The 20,836-nt window shown below is 30.4% G+C and overlaps 1 protein-coding gene across 8 annotated transcripts in view; it reads left to right on the top strand.

The window, feature by feature from the left end:
* Positions 1-3,566: 3,566 nt before the first annotated feature.
* Positions 3,567-20,836, top strand: part of LOC140061957 (semaphorin-1A-like) — a 36,247-nt gene continuing 18,977 nt past the window's right edge. For all 8 annotated transcript variants that reach the window (XM_072107994.1, XM_072107993.1, XM_072107989.1 and 5 more), the window contains exons 1-7: positions 3,567-3,693; positions 6,665-6,852; positions 10,171-10,487; positions 14,859-14,970; positions 17,486-17,614; positions 18,874-18,962; positions 20,477-20,606. In XM_072107994.1, the coding sequence (XP_071964095.1) occupies positions 6,693-6,852; positions 10,171-10,487; positions 14,859-14,970; positions 17,486-17,614; positions 18,874-18,962; positions 20,477-20,606 (937 nt within the window). In that variant the 5' untranslated portion in view covers positions 3,567-3,693; positions 6,665-6,692. The remainder of the gene's footprint in view (positions 3,694-6,664; positions 6,853-10,170; positions 10,488-14,858; positions 14,971-17,485; positions 17,615-18,873; positions 18,963-20,476; positions 20,607-20,836) is intronic.

The raw sequence follows: 20,836 nt of genomic DNA, 5'->3' as shown, positions 1-20,836 counted from the left end.
GTTTTATTATTATCTATATTATTGTTTTATCTGAATATGTGTTGTTGAGGCAAACCCTACATATTGGTAATCTATATAAATTATTATTTTGCAAATAAGTAGTATTACAGATATTTTCTCATAACCATAGGGGGTTATAAAAACACAAAAAAGGAACCAATAATGGGTTTTTATATAACAAACTAGTATATGTTGATTGATGACACAATGGTTATACCCTGGTAAATATCATTTGACCTCTGAAACTTTGAGAAATTATAAGTGTAATGTATTTTGACAGATTGAGAGCCCTGCATTATACATATATCCATTGCAAATCCTACTTGGGAGGCAGATAATCATCAGAGTACATTCATTCAGTCAGTACAGTACTGTAGTAGTAAAAATCTACTTTCTCTAAACATGAATGGAATGCAATCAAATACAGTAGTCCTACATGACAATGTATACTGTAAAAAAGAGCTTGGCAAATAAATAACATTAAGATTATTGATTATTGATTGAATGATTGATTGATCACTTTATTTCAAATTTACATATCCAAACAATAAAAGCAAACAAAAATTACAATAAAATATATTACCTGCTGTATTGTTATTCTCAAAACATGAAAAATAACTAAATGGGCATTAGCATTTTTTGTTTTAAATAAAGTTATTTTAGTTATTACTTTGTAATTTTTTATATATTCACTTTTTCCACTAAACAAATGAACAAAAATAATGATTTCGCTTATTAAAGAGGCAGAAAAAAAACAATTAAAACATTTTTTTCTTTAAATTACAGTTTGTCAGGTAATAATTTGTTTAAATCCAATTTTAGATCGAAGCGAAAAAAAAAAATGTGAAATTAACACTTAAATTAAAAAATGGCATATTCAAGTACCTTTTTCAGATCGATATTATATCTTTAAATGGTCATAAAAAATTTTTTTTTAGAGGAAATAATGAATTAATTATTGTAGTGTAATTGAAAGTGCTCAAAAGTTTAGATCCGGAAGAAATAAATTGAGAGTATTTACAATTTAAACAAATAAGGAAACATTTGAGTTTTATGAACAAGTTCCATTGAAATCGAAAGTATATTGATTGACTGAAGAAATGTATTTTTGTAAAGTGAAAACATATTTAGGGGCTTGCCGATTGATGCACCAGGCATAATCTCTGTTTCTATTATTATGTACAGTTAATCTAATAAGTGAAAGTGTGAAAACAAGTTTAATGATGGTATTGAAAGTGCATCATATTTGATAGAATAATGTGTAAATAAACATATGTAAATTTTGAAGAATATAATATACAGTATTTATAATTTTTTGTGCAACAAGGAAGAAATATTAAAATGTTATATATTAGTACTGTATGTCCATATAAAGCTACCTCTAATGAAAAACCACTTTCTACACCTCTGTCTACACTATCAAACATTATGTGACAAAAAAATGTGATGTGCCCATATATGGGCATGATGATTTCATATCACTACCATATTTGGGTGCATCACCACCATAGGACACATCACACTTTTTGTGTTGCATAAAGTTTGATATTGTAGACAGGGCTTCAGCAACATTATGTCAGTATGCATGATGAAATATGCAAATTTGAGGCAAGTTTAAAAGAAACATTTATTAAATGAATATAAAAGAAAATTTAAAATTTACATAAGAATATAATTTTCCTGTGTATATTTTATATTTGAATATTTTAGTTATAAGACTTTTATTTTTGTTGTAAGTTCTATTATTAGAATTAAAGCATTAGACTGGGATAGTAGGAAGACCTTTCTCTGCATTCTTTTTTTTAAAGCAATCTGCTTTTGATACTCTAATTGATTGCTTCATCCTTTGGATGGAATGTAAAGTAGGACTTGGTACATGAATGCACATTTACAGGATGAACAAATACTGTATGTAAATCATTTAAAGCAGGAGGCCAAGATGGTACACATTTGCATGAACTACTGTATGCAAATCGTTGACAGAAGAAGGTGATATTAATTCTTCAGGTATGCTTATCATGATTGTTACTGCAGCAATGCAGTGTTGTGCTGCAGCAGAGCCAGGTTGCTGCAACATTTAATGAAGCTGATTTAAAAATGGTTTAACCAGGGAGATGTGAAGTAATTTTACATCTCCCTGGTTTAACCATGGATGAATGCACAAATAGAATAAAGAATTGATTTTGATGCAAAGTTTCTGATAAAAATACTGTATAAGTGAACAATGTTATGACCCAAACTATTGTATTGTTATACACACCTTAAAACTATGAAACTTAAAAACTGAATTTACATTTTCATTATTTTGATGTAACTCGCCTTTCTTGTCCATGCCACACAATAGATTTCTCTGAAAACTTGTGATACTTATTACTAGTACTGTACAGTATACATAAAAGTCAACAGTAGCAATATTGTGGTGCAGCAGCAGTCCTTACGGGAGTAATTAAACTTTAATCCTGAAGTTGAGTTCAACACTTAAAAGAAGACAAATGGTATGTTTCTATCTATTAGCACACCTTTATCATGTTGCATACAACAATATCTTGTTACTGGTACATTACAAGACAGATAAACATGATTCATGATATACAATCAATTCCATTGGGAGCTGATGTTTTGCATATGTTGACATTGAGATCTAATGAAATAAACCTGTATATAGGTACAGTACAGTATTCATTGCAATTTTAACTTAAAAATAAATTTCATCTTATTAAAAAAAATATTGATCATTTCATAAATGCATCTCTCTTTAACATTAGGAATTTATAAGTTAAAAAAAAAGAACTTGCTTTAAATTTAAAAAAAAACAAGCCTTGATTTTTTAAATTTCTACCCAGCTGAGCTGGTCCCTAATCAAGCAGACTCTCTAATGGCAATGCCCAAGAGCCTTCATCTAAAGCTCTTCTCATGATGTATTTAAATTTCCATGTCCAGTTAATATCTTCAGAATTATCCAACTTGCCTCCCACATTTGGTTAGAGGCACTACTGGATAGAGAAGTTCACATGGCACTGAATATTTTTTTAAACCATCAGAGAAGTGAAGATCCCCTCCCCCACCAAGTTATTTTCTCTTGAATCTATAGAAAAGATTGTTGTAGGCTTATATTGTTCAAGGGTTGTAAGTCTGATTTTAATCTTGGTATAGAACTACAATGCTAGGGTATCTCATGAGATTTATCCATTGAAACCCATTGATAATTTATGGTCTTATACTTATGTCAACAAAAAAACCACTAACAATAAACAAAATAGACAAGCTTCAAAGTAGGGTGAAGTCATTACAAACATATTAGCATTTATTGCTTATTTAAATATGTTCACTGCTTGACATCACATAGTTACAGTTCATATTTAGTAAATTTGAAAATAAATCGTCATATATATCGTTGTAGTTACTATTTTATTGGCCATTTGTAATCAAACATTATTAATAATTTCATTCCGTCCCCAGTTTACCTATTATTTAATGGAGCATTCCTTTAAATTTGATTGGCTATCGTTTGCATTATATGTTTATATTTGCATAACATCATAAGTGTGACAGCACAGAAAGAAAAGGAGTTGAGCTTAAATACACCTGACCGTTGTTCCGTATAAAGGTAGGCTCAGTCGCGATGTGTTTTCTTGGATATTGTTACTGAGGAAATGGTATAATTTACGGGGCATATAAAATACATATCTTTAGGTGAGTAAACTAGATGGATAAATTAAATGAATTGTAGTTCATAAGGTTTATTGTTTTGTTTTTATTGAGTTAGCCCGTTTGTTCTGTGCCGACAGTGAGTAGTGGTGCATGATGTGAGTGATTCAGTGTGAATGAATGTTTTTGCCCAAATTAGTCATGTTGATGGCCCACGCTTGTCGATTTTCTGTATGTTTTTTCTCTCGTCTGAAAGGGTTAAACATACTACTAACCTATTATCCTAGTTGTATGGCAAATTATCTTTACTGCTGTTATTATGTTTAATTTCGTGACTGATAATATCTGTTTTTCATGATGGAACACTATTACAGTATATAGGCCTACTCACTGTATGATAATAACAGCACTGTACCTGATGTAATGGTATTAAAAGGGAAAACTGAATTATAATTTCCAGGAGGTACTGTACAGTGAGAAGGAAGTGATTGAGGACCTACAATAGGGTAAATTCTATTCAATGACCTATTCAATAACCTCATTATAGTTTTAATGCCTATATTTATTGAGGAAAATGACTAATCAGAGTAAATCAAGTATTTGGATATATTATCATAATCAATACCATATTTTTGATTGTCAACTATTATTTTATTTATGTATTATATATATATACTAATACTATATTTTGTTATTATGTTCTGTCTACTTGATGCATTAAGGAAGTGTTTGAATTTACAGGATTTAAGAAATATTTTGTTGTTGTTACCATAGTATTGTACATTCAGCAATAGTACAGTATCAGTTGTAATTGTATGTAAATAATATCAAATCTCATCAATCTCAAATTATACCCTAGTACCGTTTTTACTTTTTAAAATGATTTTTAAGCTACAGTGTTATGTAATTTTCAATATTTGATAAAACTTATTAATAAATACGGTGTATATGCACCAGGATGTTGGGTGTCTTTTCGCTCCAAGATGGTCGATGACAGCTATTTTTTAGACTGCTCATGTGTTAATCTCCCCATATAATTACAGTATTTGGCGTCGTCTTAAAACATCAAGATTCCCAAAAAACATTCTTAAATACGTACTGTACCACAATACAAATTTGAATTGAAATTATACAATGTCTTAATATTGTGTTTTTATAAATAAACAACTCTTAGTAGGATGGTTATTTGCCAATCACTAGGTACGAAGAAATAACATATTATTATGCTCCGATGAACACAAATTCTCTGTTTACCTGCTCCACCACCCCAACCCCCTTTTTGTAAAGGTACTGTAGTTTACCTGCTAAAATTCATGTTTACTTTGTGTCGTACTTTACAGTAAGTGTACAAATGAAATATGAAAAGGAATAAAGAGAAAAAAAAGCCTTTTTCTAAGCGAATATTTATTAGTAAATTAAATAAACAAATTTGTTTTTTATTAATGGTAATAAACAGAAAAGCATATTTTGTTTGATTTAGGATCACGAATCAAGCTTTTTGGCCAATCTTTATTTTGAAAACCTGGCACTGTGTGTAGCGCCTCAAATTACGTTATCTAGGTTGGTGAATTAATATGGTATAATCTTTAGATGCTAAACGAAGTCCTACGATTGGTGGTGCTATGCCAACGCTTTCTTAACTCCTGCTGAGTTTGAGCCCAATAGCTGCCAACACATGTGAGGGTTTGAGGCCGGACTCCCTGAGGGTACACTAGTCGCCTTTGCTTTGTACTGTACGACTAATGAAACAGGCAGACTTAATTTAACGCAAAACAAAACCATATTTGTAATGCTTTGTAAACATCAATAGGGTGTATATTGTTCTACGATTGATTACCAGTCTGTGGTGCTTGCTAAGCTGTATATGAAATTAATTCACTCCAGAGAACACTTTAAAATGTTGTTGTTATTCCAAATATAGTGTGACTGAACAATACTTTTTTTGTATTTAAGAATAATATATATAATCGTAGCAAATCTTGAACCAAACAATAGGTTGAATTGTTAAAATTTAAAATGATATTGCAATATTATTATGAATACATTTGGCTGATAATTTCTGTATTTACTAAGATTTTCTACTTCTACAGTCAGTTTAGTATTCTAGTATTAGTACTGTAGTCTATTGAGTTTTTCTGAACCAAATGGTGGAACCAGAATTATTAAATACTGTGAGCCCAAAACCATAAAATTGTCTTATCTTTTTTCATTGTAATTTGTAGTTAGGTGTTGTCTTTGCTGGCAGGAACCTCTTTTTTGTATCTGCCTACTTGCCTACTGTATAGTTGAATGTTGAATACTAGATTGGTAAATTAGTAAAAAAAATGAATGAAGAATAAACAAAATCATGTAATGTATTCTAAATTTAACGTGTATTTAATGTGTGAATGAGTGTTCATCAGTTGAATAGTTGACAGTAAATTTAAAAACAAGGCCAGTTCATTTGTTGGATTAGTAATAGATGAGTTGTCTATTGTGGTTATAAATAATGATACATTTTCCGTCACAATTGTCATCAGTATCGTGATTTACATGATATCAGTGTTACAACCTTATTTGATTATAGGTAATGAGATGATTTCTTGCTTCAATTTCATTGGTACCTTAGGCTAGTTAATGACATCATGTCTCCTCTTGAAGATTGGTACCATCTGACCTGAAGTCAGCAGGAGCTTGTCAATGTGTTATCTGTAGCTTTGTTTGGCGTTGTTATCAAACATCTTACTTATAGCTATGATGGACATACTGACAGAATACTACAGTAGTTAGCAGAGATTTGTTTAACACATACTTTTTTATAGCTACTGTACTTACTGCCAGTGCTAACAGAAGAATATTAAAAACTTTTTTTCACAGAAACTAGATGACTTATTTCTTTGTAACTTTTGAACTTTGCTTTCTACCAAATCCTTCAGATAAAGTGTTTACCACATATAAATTTATATTTGATATAAATAATAATACTTTGATAACTTATTAAATCCTGTTTCTTTCTTCTTTTATTCTTTTTTTTTAGGTTAAACTTTTTGAATCATTGTTTCAACATGGATACGATAGAAAGGATATCAAGTATTTTTTCCATGCGGTTATTAATATTATCAACACTTTGGATAATTATGTCAAATTGTTTGAATGTTGTATCTTCCATGACAATGAAAGACCAAACGCCGTCAGCATCAGGATTTGGTAAAAAATATTTTAAAAGTAAGTACAGTATCTTGGAGGTTTTAAATTTAATACAATTTAATACTTTAATACAATAATATTTTGTCTGTCATGTTTTTTCCAGGTTTTTGTTTTTCTTTTGTGACTTCCCGTCCTAGTTCGTAAATCTTTAGTTTGTCACATCATAGAGATATTATACTGAACATAATATCTCTATGGTCACATATAGTATTAGCTGTGTTTACATGTACTTGAGTTGTTTGCTTAAGCTGATCCAAATTCTATCTATAAAGTTAAATCCCATGCTCTATTAACCAGTTAACCAGGAATATAACTTTGATTTAAAAGTACCTGAAAACTTTAATTTTGATTGTTTTTAAAATGTACTTTAGCATTAAACGTGCGCTTCTTCTCGGGGGATATTGGATGTTTAACCAGTGTTAATGTTTGTGTTTGAACACAGAAAAAACCTCAATGTAACTCTGACTGACCGCCATTTAACTGATAACTAGAGGAAAGATGGTGTAAACGTACTGTAGCTTTAATGTTGGCTTACTACAGTAATATAATAAGGATACTTTAACATTTTATCTGTCAGATGTTTTTTACAATTTTGTTTATTCTTTTGAGTTCATCAAACCTTATACAATAATATATATTTTTTATTAGTTGACAGTTGATGGATATTCCCAATCATTATTTTGAACGTTAACTTTCCTTAAATGACAAACTTGTTTAACTCTGGCCTTCATTATTGTTCCCTTTATATTCAAATTGGAAAAAAAGGTTTATTGACTTAGTTTCTGAGTTTGTAATTTGCATATCAATGCCTGCTAAATAGTATTTTTTAAACCTATAAGACCATATACAGTGTCAATAATGTATGATATGACGCATTAGATATTGGTTCAAAGAAGCTTGTCATCAAAAAAACCACAAAACAATCAAATTTCTAATTCTATTTATTATGACGTTATAAAATAAATAATTATAAATGTATAGAAAAAAGAAACGTCAAATATACAATAATTTACAATTGGAACATTTAACTAAAAGTCTTTTTATTTAATAGAAAGAAGTTGGATAGTAACAATAAACATAGTAAAAATTGATAATTTAAAAATGTAGTGTTTAATTTGAGTACACAGTATACTATCCTGTAATGGAATTTAAAAAGATAATTGCAGAATAAAGACCAGTTTACACGATAACGGACAATGATACAAATACTGTAGATATAAAAAGTATACATTTATTGTTCTTATTCATCATGATATCATTTGATTGTACTGTATAATATATAATTTTCATAGAATGACAGTAAAATGGTTATACTGTAGTTCTTAGAATGAAATCTCTTTATTTTCAATTGATCATCGTTGGTTATCGTCTTAGTACTGTATATAGCATATTAATATAGAATTATAAGCAGGCCTTAAGCTCAGGAAATGAAAGTTTGCATCATATTAATATAGGATTATTAAGTCATATCTATCAATATACAATATTAATGGCTTGGGTTTATGTATAGCAATAATATAATCGCAAGTGTACTGTAGGTTGTATTCCAACCCTATAAATTTTCATAATTTTTTTCTCCATTCATTGGTTTTTTTCGCTGTCATGCACTGGTACCGGTGCGATCGTGTGTTACACTAGTTTTACAAATATTTACAACAATTGGAAGCGTTCATTCTTATTCAAATTAGGGCCATTGTTATAAAACCCGTTAAGGGGTAAACAATGGTACCAAATTATATCAACTGGTGGCTAAATCAGCAAACAGAGAATTGAACTAACAATCATTAATCCTGCTATACTAGTGTGTAAATAACCTATAGGGGCCCTTTTAAGGAAATACATGTACCTCTTTTTTATTTGATCGTGATGGCATGAAGTAATTAGTACTACTGCAATTCCTATATGGTATTATAGCCAGTGGAATTGTCTAAACTTAAGAGTGTGTGTGGTGGATTGTTTGGGGTTTTGTGGAGGAGGTGGGGGTCAGGCAAGTAATAATAATAATAAACAGTATTTATATCGCGCCTAATGGATCACTGACCCCTCTAGGTGCTTTACATTAGACCTTAACTAATGGTAATAAACTATCCCCCGCCGGACACCATTCTGGTATTTCTTAGTCGAGGTTTCGGGGATGGAGACAATCAATAATGTGAAAAAAAAATGTAACTAAGCTTAACTATGCTTAACTAAGGTAAAACTATCCCCCGCCGGACACCATCCCGGTATTAAGATCAGCTAAGCCACTGTTTGATTTAGGCCATTATTTGGGGTTTTTGTGGAGGAGGTTGGGATCAGGCAAGTAGGCTTTAAGATCAGCTACTGTAAGCCACTGTTTCAGTTAGGCCACTATTTGGGGTTTTTGTGGAGGAGGTGGGGGTCAGGCAAGTAGGCTTTAAGATCAGCTAAGCCACTGTTTCAGCTAGGCCACTATTTTCATGATTTTGGACATTTAATAATGAAGTATCAATCTATATGTTCATTTCTTCCAATGAGTACAGACTAAATTCCATAAAATTATACAGTATTAATTTTCATTATTTATTTCTAACTACTATACTCTACAGTAGTAGAAAGTGGATTTAAAATGCAATTACTGTAGTTGAAACTAATTTCATTGTTTTTGTTTTACTTTCAAACCTTTAATTTGTACGGTAATTAAAATTTGTTTTGTATAAATTTGTTTTATTTTAGTTCACTTTCGATATATATTGTTTCTAATACAAGAATTTAAGAGTTTTTCTATAATTTGTTACCTACTCTAATCAAATCAACAACATGTTGTAAGTGCACTACAGGGCAGTTGAGTACTTGTCACTTTGTACAGCAGCAAAAGTATTTTAATCACTTTACATAATACATTGTTACAAACATGTGTTTAATAAGTTCTTCTTTCCAGGTAGAGAATTCTAATGAGAGGCAAGAGATACAAAACAATTAAAGCATAGATTAACGAACAATGAATACAAAATATTGACCCTTCCTGTTTAACTTTATGATTACATTTTACACATACTTATATATTATTTTTAGTGCTTTTGACGATAACATATGGTGGACTTTTGACATTAGTATTTTTAAATTGTGGACTTTTGATATTAGTATTTTTAAGTTAGTACAGTATTGTTTTTTTTAATTATCATTTTTTTTTAAATAATTCACACGCATTTCCCCATATAATGTTTTGCACTATCAAGCATTTGTTCTTTTTAATTATTTGTTAAAGAAGTGATACTGATATGGTCAGCTTTAGTGGGTTTAAAGACATTGTATTCAAGTTCATATTGATTGGAAAAGATCATCAATTATTTATTCTTAATATCTTTTGTCTTTCAGATTTAACCAGCAGTACTGTTAGAAACACTAATCTTACACACATTACTCAAATACAAATACTGCCTGATTGGCCAGCCATGTTGATTGGGGCAAATAACTCTCTGTACATTTTCAATTTAAATCATGAACTAGATATAGCATCATCTAAAAAATTAGAATGGGTACCAGATTCTCGGTCAAAAACAATGTGTCTTATAAAAGGGAAAAGTGAGGATGATTGCCAGAATTATATTAAAGTGATAGCACCAGATAAAGTTAACGGAAGGTTACTTATTTGTGGAACCTATGCACAAAAACCAACTTGTCTTAATCTTCAGGTAAGGATGAATTGTTTTTTTTTATTATATTTTGATTTATTGGTATCAATGTATCATCATTTTATGATATTTCTTGCCCAAAAAAAAACACCAAAAAAATAAATACAAATATAGAGTATAATTTAATTGTTTTTTATCCATTATAATATTGATACAATACCACATAAATTTCTAAATCCTTGGGGACATTTAACCCTTTACAGTACCTTCTCCTTTCCTTGATAAATTATATCTGAACAACCTAATGCACTGTTCAAAATGTAAGTGTACTGTAATTAGTAACTTTAAAAAAAAAATTTGTCATAATATTTCTGGAATCTTGCAGTAAGAAATACAGTTTTCCTGATAATTTCTAAAATATTCAAAAACACTGGATACAATTTGTTTAAAAATATATATGTTTATTTATTCGGTATTCAGTATGCTATCGCTAAACTACAGCACGATATTATTAATGCGAAAATCAATGAATTATGTAGAAGGAATATAGTAGAGGGATTTTACCTTGAATTTGACTAGCCATCAGTTATGATTTATTTGCCTTTGTTTTTCAATAATAATATGACATTGATTAATTTTCAGTTGTACTTTATACAGTACTACTGTATTATCATTCAAAAAATCTGCAGTGTAAGTACTACTGTAGCAAATTGTTAGTTTGCTAGGGTGAATGTTGGGTCCTGTTAGTAGTTCATTTTGAGAGTAAATATGACCTGTAATAACCTAAATAAACAACTATTTCATAATTGTAGTTCAACATACAGTTGGCTAAATCTGAAGTTCATACAGTGTCATAATTTAGACATATTCATAAAATAATTATTTTACTGGAAAAACGGTTATTCAATTCTCAAAAGAAAAACTTTTATCGTCAGAGCTTTCCAAGTATGATAACAAAAAGCTCCATAAAAACCCATCTGTAGTGTATTATTATTGTGTTGTATAAGGTTCCATTTCAAAAAACTACTCTCTGATGATTTTATGTCATCATTTCCATGGTAACCAAATGACCTGGTGTTAGGTTTTAGCAACAGGACACCGATGAGCACACCTTGTGGTTTCAATGAAATAAATAGGCTCCCATTGGGAATGTCAGCTGACTTCCTGGATATCCATGTAATGGGTGCAACTTTGCACCAATCACGTTCTACAATTGATACCACAAGGAGCGACTACGTCAACAGGCACCATGCCAGCAATCAGATTAGTTTACTGTGCTGCTTGGTCACATTTTGGTGATGGATTGTCTGTTTTAGGGTTCACTGTGTCCTTATTTGATCCCACATCCTGTTTCGTAAGATGTGTTAGTCATTCTATTAATTAACTGGAAATTAAAATACTACAAAGATTTAACTGTTGTGAATTATTAATTGTAACTTGTAATATTCTTAATTTTATTTTTTCCATTTTGATTAAACTTAGTAGATGTGTATTATGGTACAGTATACAAATAAAATTGACCAATACCTTTGAAAAACAAACATATTCACTACAAATTTGTTTCGTATTCCGCAAGACGGGTTCATATTCTCGGCGTGAAAATATGTTATTTATGATTTATTTTGCTATATTGTACTGTATCTATGAACCTGTTTATGATGTGGGAAAATAATTAGTTTAAGTATAAAGTGTGAATAAATTCTTCAGAATCGTGACCAACTTCTGGTAACTGGTTTAAAGTGAAAATAAATGTCCACAATTGCATACTGTTTTACAAGAATGAAACAGGCTTTAGTAAATAAATTGTGTAAATAAATGTCTTCCAATTTCTTAGAAACATGACTAACTTACAAAATACTGGTTATTGTAAGACTGTTAAAAACACCAAAATTGTTTATTTCTCTTTTGCAGAATGAAATCATAATTGGTTTTTGTAATAAAGCATTTGAATAAAACATGCAGTAACTAAATTTCATATTCTGAAAGGAGAAGTGTCAGTTAAAACCACAATTGCGTGTCAAAAATGAAAATCTAAATTGTATTCACAAACATTTCTATTGTCCATTTTCTGTTTAAAAACCTCAATCGTCATTAAATTCAGAGTTGATCATGATAACAGTTTTATTGTGTGAACATCCAACATTGTTAATCATGATGTTCATGAGCCTGCTATTTCATATTCGGTATATCCTAATGAATATTCATAGGCTCTGTGTTCAATTAAATTTAATTGCTTCTGGCTTCTTGAACTTGTCCAATATTTGTGAAAAATACAAAAAGATCTAAATTAGGAAAAAAAATATAATTCAATTTAAAATAGAAGGCCACCATATTTTATCATACGTGAACACAAACACTAAACGAGTTTCATAATGGTTCTTATTTACTACTTTAGAGAATTCAATACAATTTTCCGATTCATATCTGAAATATCCTTTGGCCAAAACTGGTCATTGACATACAGGCCACAGTGATCATGACCAGTCACTACATCTTAAACCTATTCATGGACATTAAGAAGCAAACAGACCTACTATTGATAATCTATCAAGATTTAATTGTATTTAGTTACCAGGTAGTTCAGGTGTACTTGTATAGGTATACTGTAGGTCAGGGTTATTTTATCAAGGGTACAGTTAACATTCATTTGGGCCAGCAGCTTATCATGTGATGCTGTAGTATAGTACTATTAAATATTAATAGTATTATGGAGTCTGTTTCTACTGTATTGAGATACAGGATGTGAATAAATTACCCATCATACGTTTTCTTGGTAACGGAAACTGAACAAATTTCAACCCATGTGGCAGTCTAAAAATAAAGTGTAAAACATATTGTAATGTTTGAACGTCAATCATCTATAATTCATAATATAAGTGTTACAGTATTCCATGAAATCTAGTTATTTTAGAATTTAAGCTTTTAACCAGAGAAATAAACAATTTACTTATTTAGGCCTACGTGTATGCTAGACAATAACATTCGATTAGTTAAATCAAACATCCGTCCGAGAACGTCACGTTTTGCGTAATGATGACGTTTAAAGCAAAATCCTCCCACTGATTTTTATTTTTTTTGGGGGGGGGGGGGGGGGGAGCACAAACAGCGGTTTGTACAGTGCTGTTTATTAATTAAATTTATTTTATACTAACTTACTAAGGGTTTGGCCTACATGTGTGATTATCAGACGCGGAGTTATGTCGGGGCTAAACAGGTTTTATCCAAACAGCCATGTCTTTTGACTATTTTTTCTGTAACCCGACGGATAGTTTTTATCGTTTATGAAATATTTAGCCCCCCCCCCCCTTAATCTATAATGCTGATTACTGTATGCAGGAGGAACACACCCACTGATAATACAAAGCCTTTGTTAGAAGCATACAGTACTACTCAGTGATATATGCGTTGTTGTGATGTCATGACAATTATTTGCATATCTCAGCAACAACAAACAGTACTTTACAGTAATGAATTAATTGATTGTCCTTGATCCAAATCATTATTTATGTTGTTTAAATTGCATAAACATTTGCACATAATTGCTTTATATTTTTTTCAAGGGTGTTTAAATTTTCTTAATCTTGATTCATATTAGGTGTACCTTCCAATTTCCTTGATGTTGGTTTTATAAACCCTCCATCAACAGTACACCTGTTTTTGTTTTATTGAACCTATTCTTGAGCATTTATAGACTAGCATAAATATAACTCGTACCATATGTTTGACCTATTATACCTCCTTATTATGGAATATGGCAGGGCCAAGTATTAAGCCAGTCACTTGTTGCATATCAATAGACCTAGTGTTTATTTAATGAATTACAAATTTTAAAACAGTGTTTTTAATTTTTTTAATTACATAAAGATGTGTGGAAATTACTTACTGTTTTAAATAAATTAAGCGTTTTATGAGCAGTGATAAAAACCACACAATGGCTGTTTCCCCTCCCCCTTCCCCCAAAGTTTGAGGGTGTACAGTTCTGTAGGCGTTTGTTAAAACCAGCAATGGAATTTATTATAAACACATCATTATGGTCTATATACTCCACACTATTATTTTATACACATACTTACTGTAGCACATCAATGCATTTCTATGTACTACTGTGGAAACAAAGGCTAAATGGTACATAATTATTAAGCCATCTGTAAGATAGACTAGCTACTAAGGCGACCTTTCCACTACTGGTAATACATCTTCGCTGTCAAAATTCAAACATACTACAGTAGTACTGTACTTGACATTATTACCTTATTGAGGCGTTTGTCTGGGTAACAATCAAAATAGAAACCAATAGACCCATTTGTCTAATTCAGTAATAAGTCTCACCTTTTACATTTATACTGCAGTAGCATTGAATTTTACAAAACGATTGTACTAAACGATTTATTTGCACGAAACAGGTGAAAATAGTTTTATTTACTTTTATAGGTTGATATGTCAAATATAGAAAGTCAATGGGAAAGAAAAGAATCTAATGTTTCAGACGGATTGTTAAAGTGTCCTTTTAATAAAGATCAGAAAAATACTGCTTTGTTTGCAGGTAAGTTTATATTGATTAATATATATATATATGTTTCTAGTTATGTTAACTATATGTTGTATAATATCTTTATCAGTCATATCATTTTGTACTACTGCATGATTTGCTAGGAGTATACAAGATTGATGAAACAAAACAATTATACAGAAGGCCTGTAATTGACACATAGGTCATACACTACTCAAGATCATACCTGGGGTACAGTAACCAGGACCTGGGGGAGTACAGTGTCTTACCCAGGGTTATATAGAATTCACAAATGTTGAACTGCTGTCAAATGTCAATGGTGTACATGTAAAAATGAACGTGTCTGCTAAATAACCGAGTGAGTGATGTGGAATTCATTCACCATGAAATCAACCCCGGATAGTCTGGTTCGCAGTGCGAACAGTTTCCCATTTGTTGTTGGTTACTAGGGAACGCTACCAGCCTAGGAACACTACATTATCGATTGTGAATATTTATGAGAAATTTTAATTTGTCTAGCTGTTATTGATGCAATTAAAATACAGGTGCAGTATTTTAACATTGAAGTGAAATTAATTCCACATTTTTCTCACTAGTAATTCATCGACTGTTTATTAGGTTAATTTATCAAGCACTTAATGAAAATGTTGGAAAATCCTCGTAAATGTTTGTGTTGAGATTTTGTGAATGAGAGTGTCCACAATTATATTGATTTCTTGTTATCAAATGTCAAGACTATAGGGACAGCTCTACACACTCTATATGAGTCATTGATTGATACTTTCATGTACACATCATTGACATAATGAAAGAAGTGATAGAAATATCTTACAGTAAAGGTGTAAAGATATGAGGAATCCATAGTTGTAAGCATGAATATAAATACCTGTACAGTAGATAGAAAACTCTATTATTATAAATACTCAGTGTAAAGATAGTGAGGAATCCAAAATGTTAAGTAAAGATCAATTACAATATATATATATCAAACTCAAATAATATTTATTAAATGAAGATATGATGAGTATCCTATTAATTAGCAAGATGGACTAAAGATAAAATAAAATACTTAATAATAATTATAATATTTAAATATACCATAATATGTAGTAATACAGTCATGAAATTGGTGTAATTTTTCATTTTTATGATAATAAATTATTTGGTGCATGAAAATTCTCATTGGACCATTTTTAACACCAATGCAGTACATTCTGTTTTTACTTAAATAATTGTCATCGACTAAATTTATGAGTCTTTGTCTAAAAACCACTATAACTTAGCTGCTAAATCTAATTTATTTCTTTCTACACTCGCTTAAAATCAATAGGTATTACATGCATTTCAGCTATCACATCCATTACAGAAAGGGGCTTGTTTAAGAGATTCATTTCAGATGGAAATATTATATGGCCGTATTAACTAACATGTTCTTGCGCATGTAATAATGATTATCTTCTCCATTTTTGCACGGTTCCTAGTAATAATGTGACATAATTATATATATATTCTACATACTGTAGATCAATATTCTTGGTTCCAGCTAAATCTTAAAAGGCTTATTTTTAAATCGAAAACCAGACAAACAGCTTGCCCGCTTGTGACCATTTGCCAAAATAATGATTAGTTAGAAATAATTATAATTTATGCATTTATATTGCGCAAATTCTGTTGAAATATGTTCAAATGACGCCCAAGTTGATATTAAAATTTAACAATAAAATACTTAAAAATTTAAAATGGAAAATGGTAGTCGTATAATTTATGCACATTGCATTTAAATGTTAATGTTTTGTTCATGATGGACAAAGGTATTTTGAAGGATGCATCAGTGAAATGGAATATTTATTAAAGTGACAAATTCCACTACATATCTCGATTTATATTCATTGCATAATCTTGCAAATTAGACTATTTACAATAAAATGACATATTGTCTCTCATCATAATAATATAGATGAATGCTGTATGTAAATTGTGTGATATTTTGGCATTACCTTGCCAACAGTGTTTCAATTCATTTGTATCTATGGTAATACACCTTGAATAGTCCAACATCTTCAGAAGCCTAATAATACTATTAATGACTTTATATGATAATTTTGTACTTTTATATCTTTTGCACTATATTATAATAATCATTCAAACATAATATAACCTAGTGTTTTCAGGATATATACCTGTTATATATACAGTATTTCTGATACCCAATTATAATACGATTCAACTTTATTTATAGACCAAGATCATCTCATGTTTATTCCTGGACACGCACGATTCAAATTCGAATTCAAATACAGTACAATTTTTACAATCTTTAAAAAATTTAATAAATATTATGCACAGGGCTGTAGCCACCAATATAGTTGAATGTTTCAACCTGACCACTTTTTCATAGAGGCATTTAACAACCCTATAGCCTGCAGAGAGATTGTTCCCTTTTCTTGTGACCACCGCACGACTTTCTCGTTGAAACGGCACTGATGCATTTACCTGTACTATAATTTGTGTATACATATAATAATACCTTATTTATAAATTATTTCAGATGGAAGCTTGTATGCCGGTACAGTTGCCGACTTCAATGAAAGAGAGTCAGTCTTGACTAGATCTTTGGGCAATGCAGAGTTGTACCCAGAACTTGTTACTAAACAATCAGATTCTGTATGGTTAAATTGTAAGTATGAAATTACAAAGCAAATAATACCTTTTCTTAATCTTCAGTAGCCTATAGATTTTTCAGTATTTTTAGTATGAATAAATAAAACAAATGCTACTCACAATGATTAGCATTTGTAGCATCAAGGCCTCTCCAAAAAGTGTCTTTAAATCTATTTCGTGCTAATCTTACCTGGATAACCCAACATTGGCCTATTCTCACCGATAGGAGACAAAGAACTTCGTACAATAATAGAAAAAAATACATGATTGACAAACTGTGATAAAATGAAACTTAATAAATACTGACGGATCAATGAAATCTTCAAGATTCAAGCAAAAAACATAAATTAAATAAAGATATAGCTTCTGACAAACTTTAATTCTTGTAGTTGATAAAAGATTTGTAATTATTGGAGTAAAAAAAATAGATCTTCTAATATTTTTATAAATGCAATTACTGTACAGTATATTGATTACAGTTTATGTAAAAATAAGTTTTTTTCTATTACAACACAAAAAGGAAAGAAATGAAACTACAAATAATGGCCATCCCATAATAATGTATTGTTTGTAATGTGTCCTAATTAATTGATTAATCGACAGAATGTACTATATGTATACATTATTGGATCTAATAATAACTTGTTTACTGTCCGCGACAGCGATGAATGATCGGGGAATTATTTAAAAAGAAACCAAAGTCTTTATCTCGTCATCATGTATTTCTGAATCAACTAATGAAGGGAAGGATTAATCAACTTTATCATGCATCTTAATTAATTTTAATTAAATGATCTTTGGTTCATGATAAATGTTATCATCGTAATTTGATATAATACGTAATTTGATATAATAGTATTCTGTACTCTAGTACATTTATAACGTCGTACAGTTCATGCTACTACTGTACTGTACATTGTTGACTCTACAGCTCTGTCCACACTATCAAACTTTATTTGAGAAAAAAATGTGATGTGCCCATATATGGACATGATGTTTAACCATATCACTACCACATTTGGGCACATCATACTAGTTTAAAAGTGTAGACATAGCTTAAGAGCTTTAAACTTATTTTTAGCAAGCTTGTTTTGGGTAATCATTGCTAACGAGAGGAAAGACATTGTTTGACGTTTCAATCTTTATTTGATCATCATCAAGAATTTTAAACACTTGTTTATTGTAGTAACTGCCTTATAAATTTCTACAGTAAACAAAATTCAGTAACTGCACTAGGATATTATTTTTTTCTAAGTTGTATAATTTTATTTACAGTCCCAGAATTTATCAAATCATATCAAGAAGGAAACGAAGTATTTTTCTTTTTCCGAGAAATATCGATAGAAACACAATATACAGGAAAGGTAGGTCTCATCTTCGTAGAATCACATAAGTAATATGCTTTTGTAGTCCATTCATATGTATACCGACGTATGCATTTGCTACAGATTTCTCATTGACCTTTACGAGACAGTTTTGTTAATCCATCTCTGGCAGTTTGGCTGAGAACAAATGAATAAAATATTGTTCTAAATGCCAACAACATATGATCAATGTCTTCCCTTTTAGAAAGGTTTTTAATCATTCTAGCATTTATAACAAATAAAACTATCGCAGATAAATTATTTTCCAGTATTTGTATAAATTATTATGGTACTGTAATTATATTATTTTATGATAATAATCAATACCATGGTCAAAGTTGCATTGTTGAAAATAAAAATGATAAAAAAGTTTATACAGTAGTATTGTTGTATGATTTTGAAATGGGTAGAATTTATGAAGGTGGAGGCGGCATGGAGGTAAGCTACCTGCTTTCAATCGCCTACATATGGATTTGAACAGATCCAATTGTATATTGTTATATTTGTGAAGTTTTACATAAATTTGAAATAGATTTGACCACGACAGACTTGGAAGATTTGATGAATGATTGGCCATGGACAACAATTGTTATTGAGTTTTGTTAAAATTTGTAGAATTTACAGATTTTGCATAAAATATGTTACATTTGAGTCATAGGAAGTCGGCAATAATGCGTAGAAGTTAGCATTTGGTCTTTTTGGTAAATTTTCAAGGCTATAATTATCTCTAGTGATCATATCTAATGCAGTTATTGGTATCACTGTCTAAACTCAATATTGAATTATTAGCGATAGTATTTGTGTTTTTTTAGTTACATACAGTATTGAACCATCTTGCTTGATATTGCATTAATTTCTATAATTTAATCCACGTAATAAGATCAACTAAATTTAATTCCCAGTTAGCATTATATTTGTTGTTTTTGTAAATGGAACAGTCCATTTCTTGGGGGTGGGGAACATCTTTATGCTACTTTATAGATTAACTACATATAGGATTATGTAGCCTATCTAGTAAGACGTCCATTGTGTATGTACTTTCTCTATGTTGACTTGCATTTTCCCACTTTTTTTTCTCAATATCATAAATGCGGTTTCATAACACTTGTGTCCTGTTTACCAGCTTAAAAAGAAGCGGAACAGAAATTGCAAAAGTCATCCAATTATTTAAGTCGTGTGTCTGTCAGAATCTTGGTTTCGCTCTCTCTTCTGCACATTATTGTTCATCCATTATGTGAATTTTATTCGTTTTTATCCATTAAATGAAATAGGAGATTGGGACAAGTTTTAGATGAGCTGCTCCTGAAGTAGGCTATTATAGCCGTTTATTCTGTATTGAATAGGTTGAAGTAGTGTACACTACTTCAAGAGGGATAATCTGTTGAAATGAACTGTTTGATAATCAAACCATAACCGTATATGGTCATCATATTGCAGAGACACTTACTATTAGTATTCTCTATTTAGCATGGTTAATAACATTTTACAAATGATATCTATTTTTATCATTGCAGATGTACTATTCTCGAGTTGCCCGTGTTTGTACAAACGATAACGGACATGACGTAACATGGACCACTTTTCTGAAAGCTAGACTAGACTGTTCGTTTCATGGAGATTTTCCATTCTACTTCAACTACCTGCGTAAGTTTAAAAATAAATTATAAGAAAATATGAATATGTTTATTCATAATTCAGTATTTACAAAATGAAATGGGGTCTCTGGAAACCAGGATGGTTTGTATGAATCAGATTGATGAAGTTAAAATTGGTTTTCACAATAAACTTGATATTAACAGATTGTATTGTTAAACATTATCGTTTTACCCCTGTAATATTTATGAATGATAGATTTTATCTGAAAGGAAATTATA

The sequence above is a fragment of the Antedon mediterranea genome, chromosome 11 (genome assembly GCF_964355755.1).
Source record: "Antedon mediterranea chromosome 11, ecAntMedi1.1, whole genome shotgun sequence".
In the NCBI taxonomy this organism is placed as follows: Eukaryota; Metazoa; Echinodermata; class Crinoidea; order Comatulida; family Antedonidae; genus Antedon; species Antedon mediterranea.
Note: the sequence above shows the minus strand (reverse complement) of the source record. Positions and strands in the feature narration are given on the sequence as shown.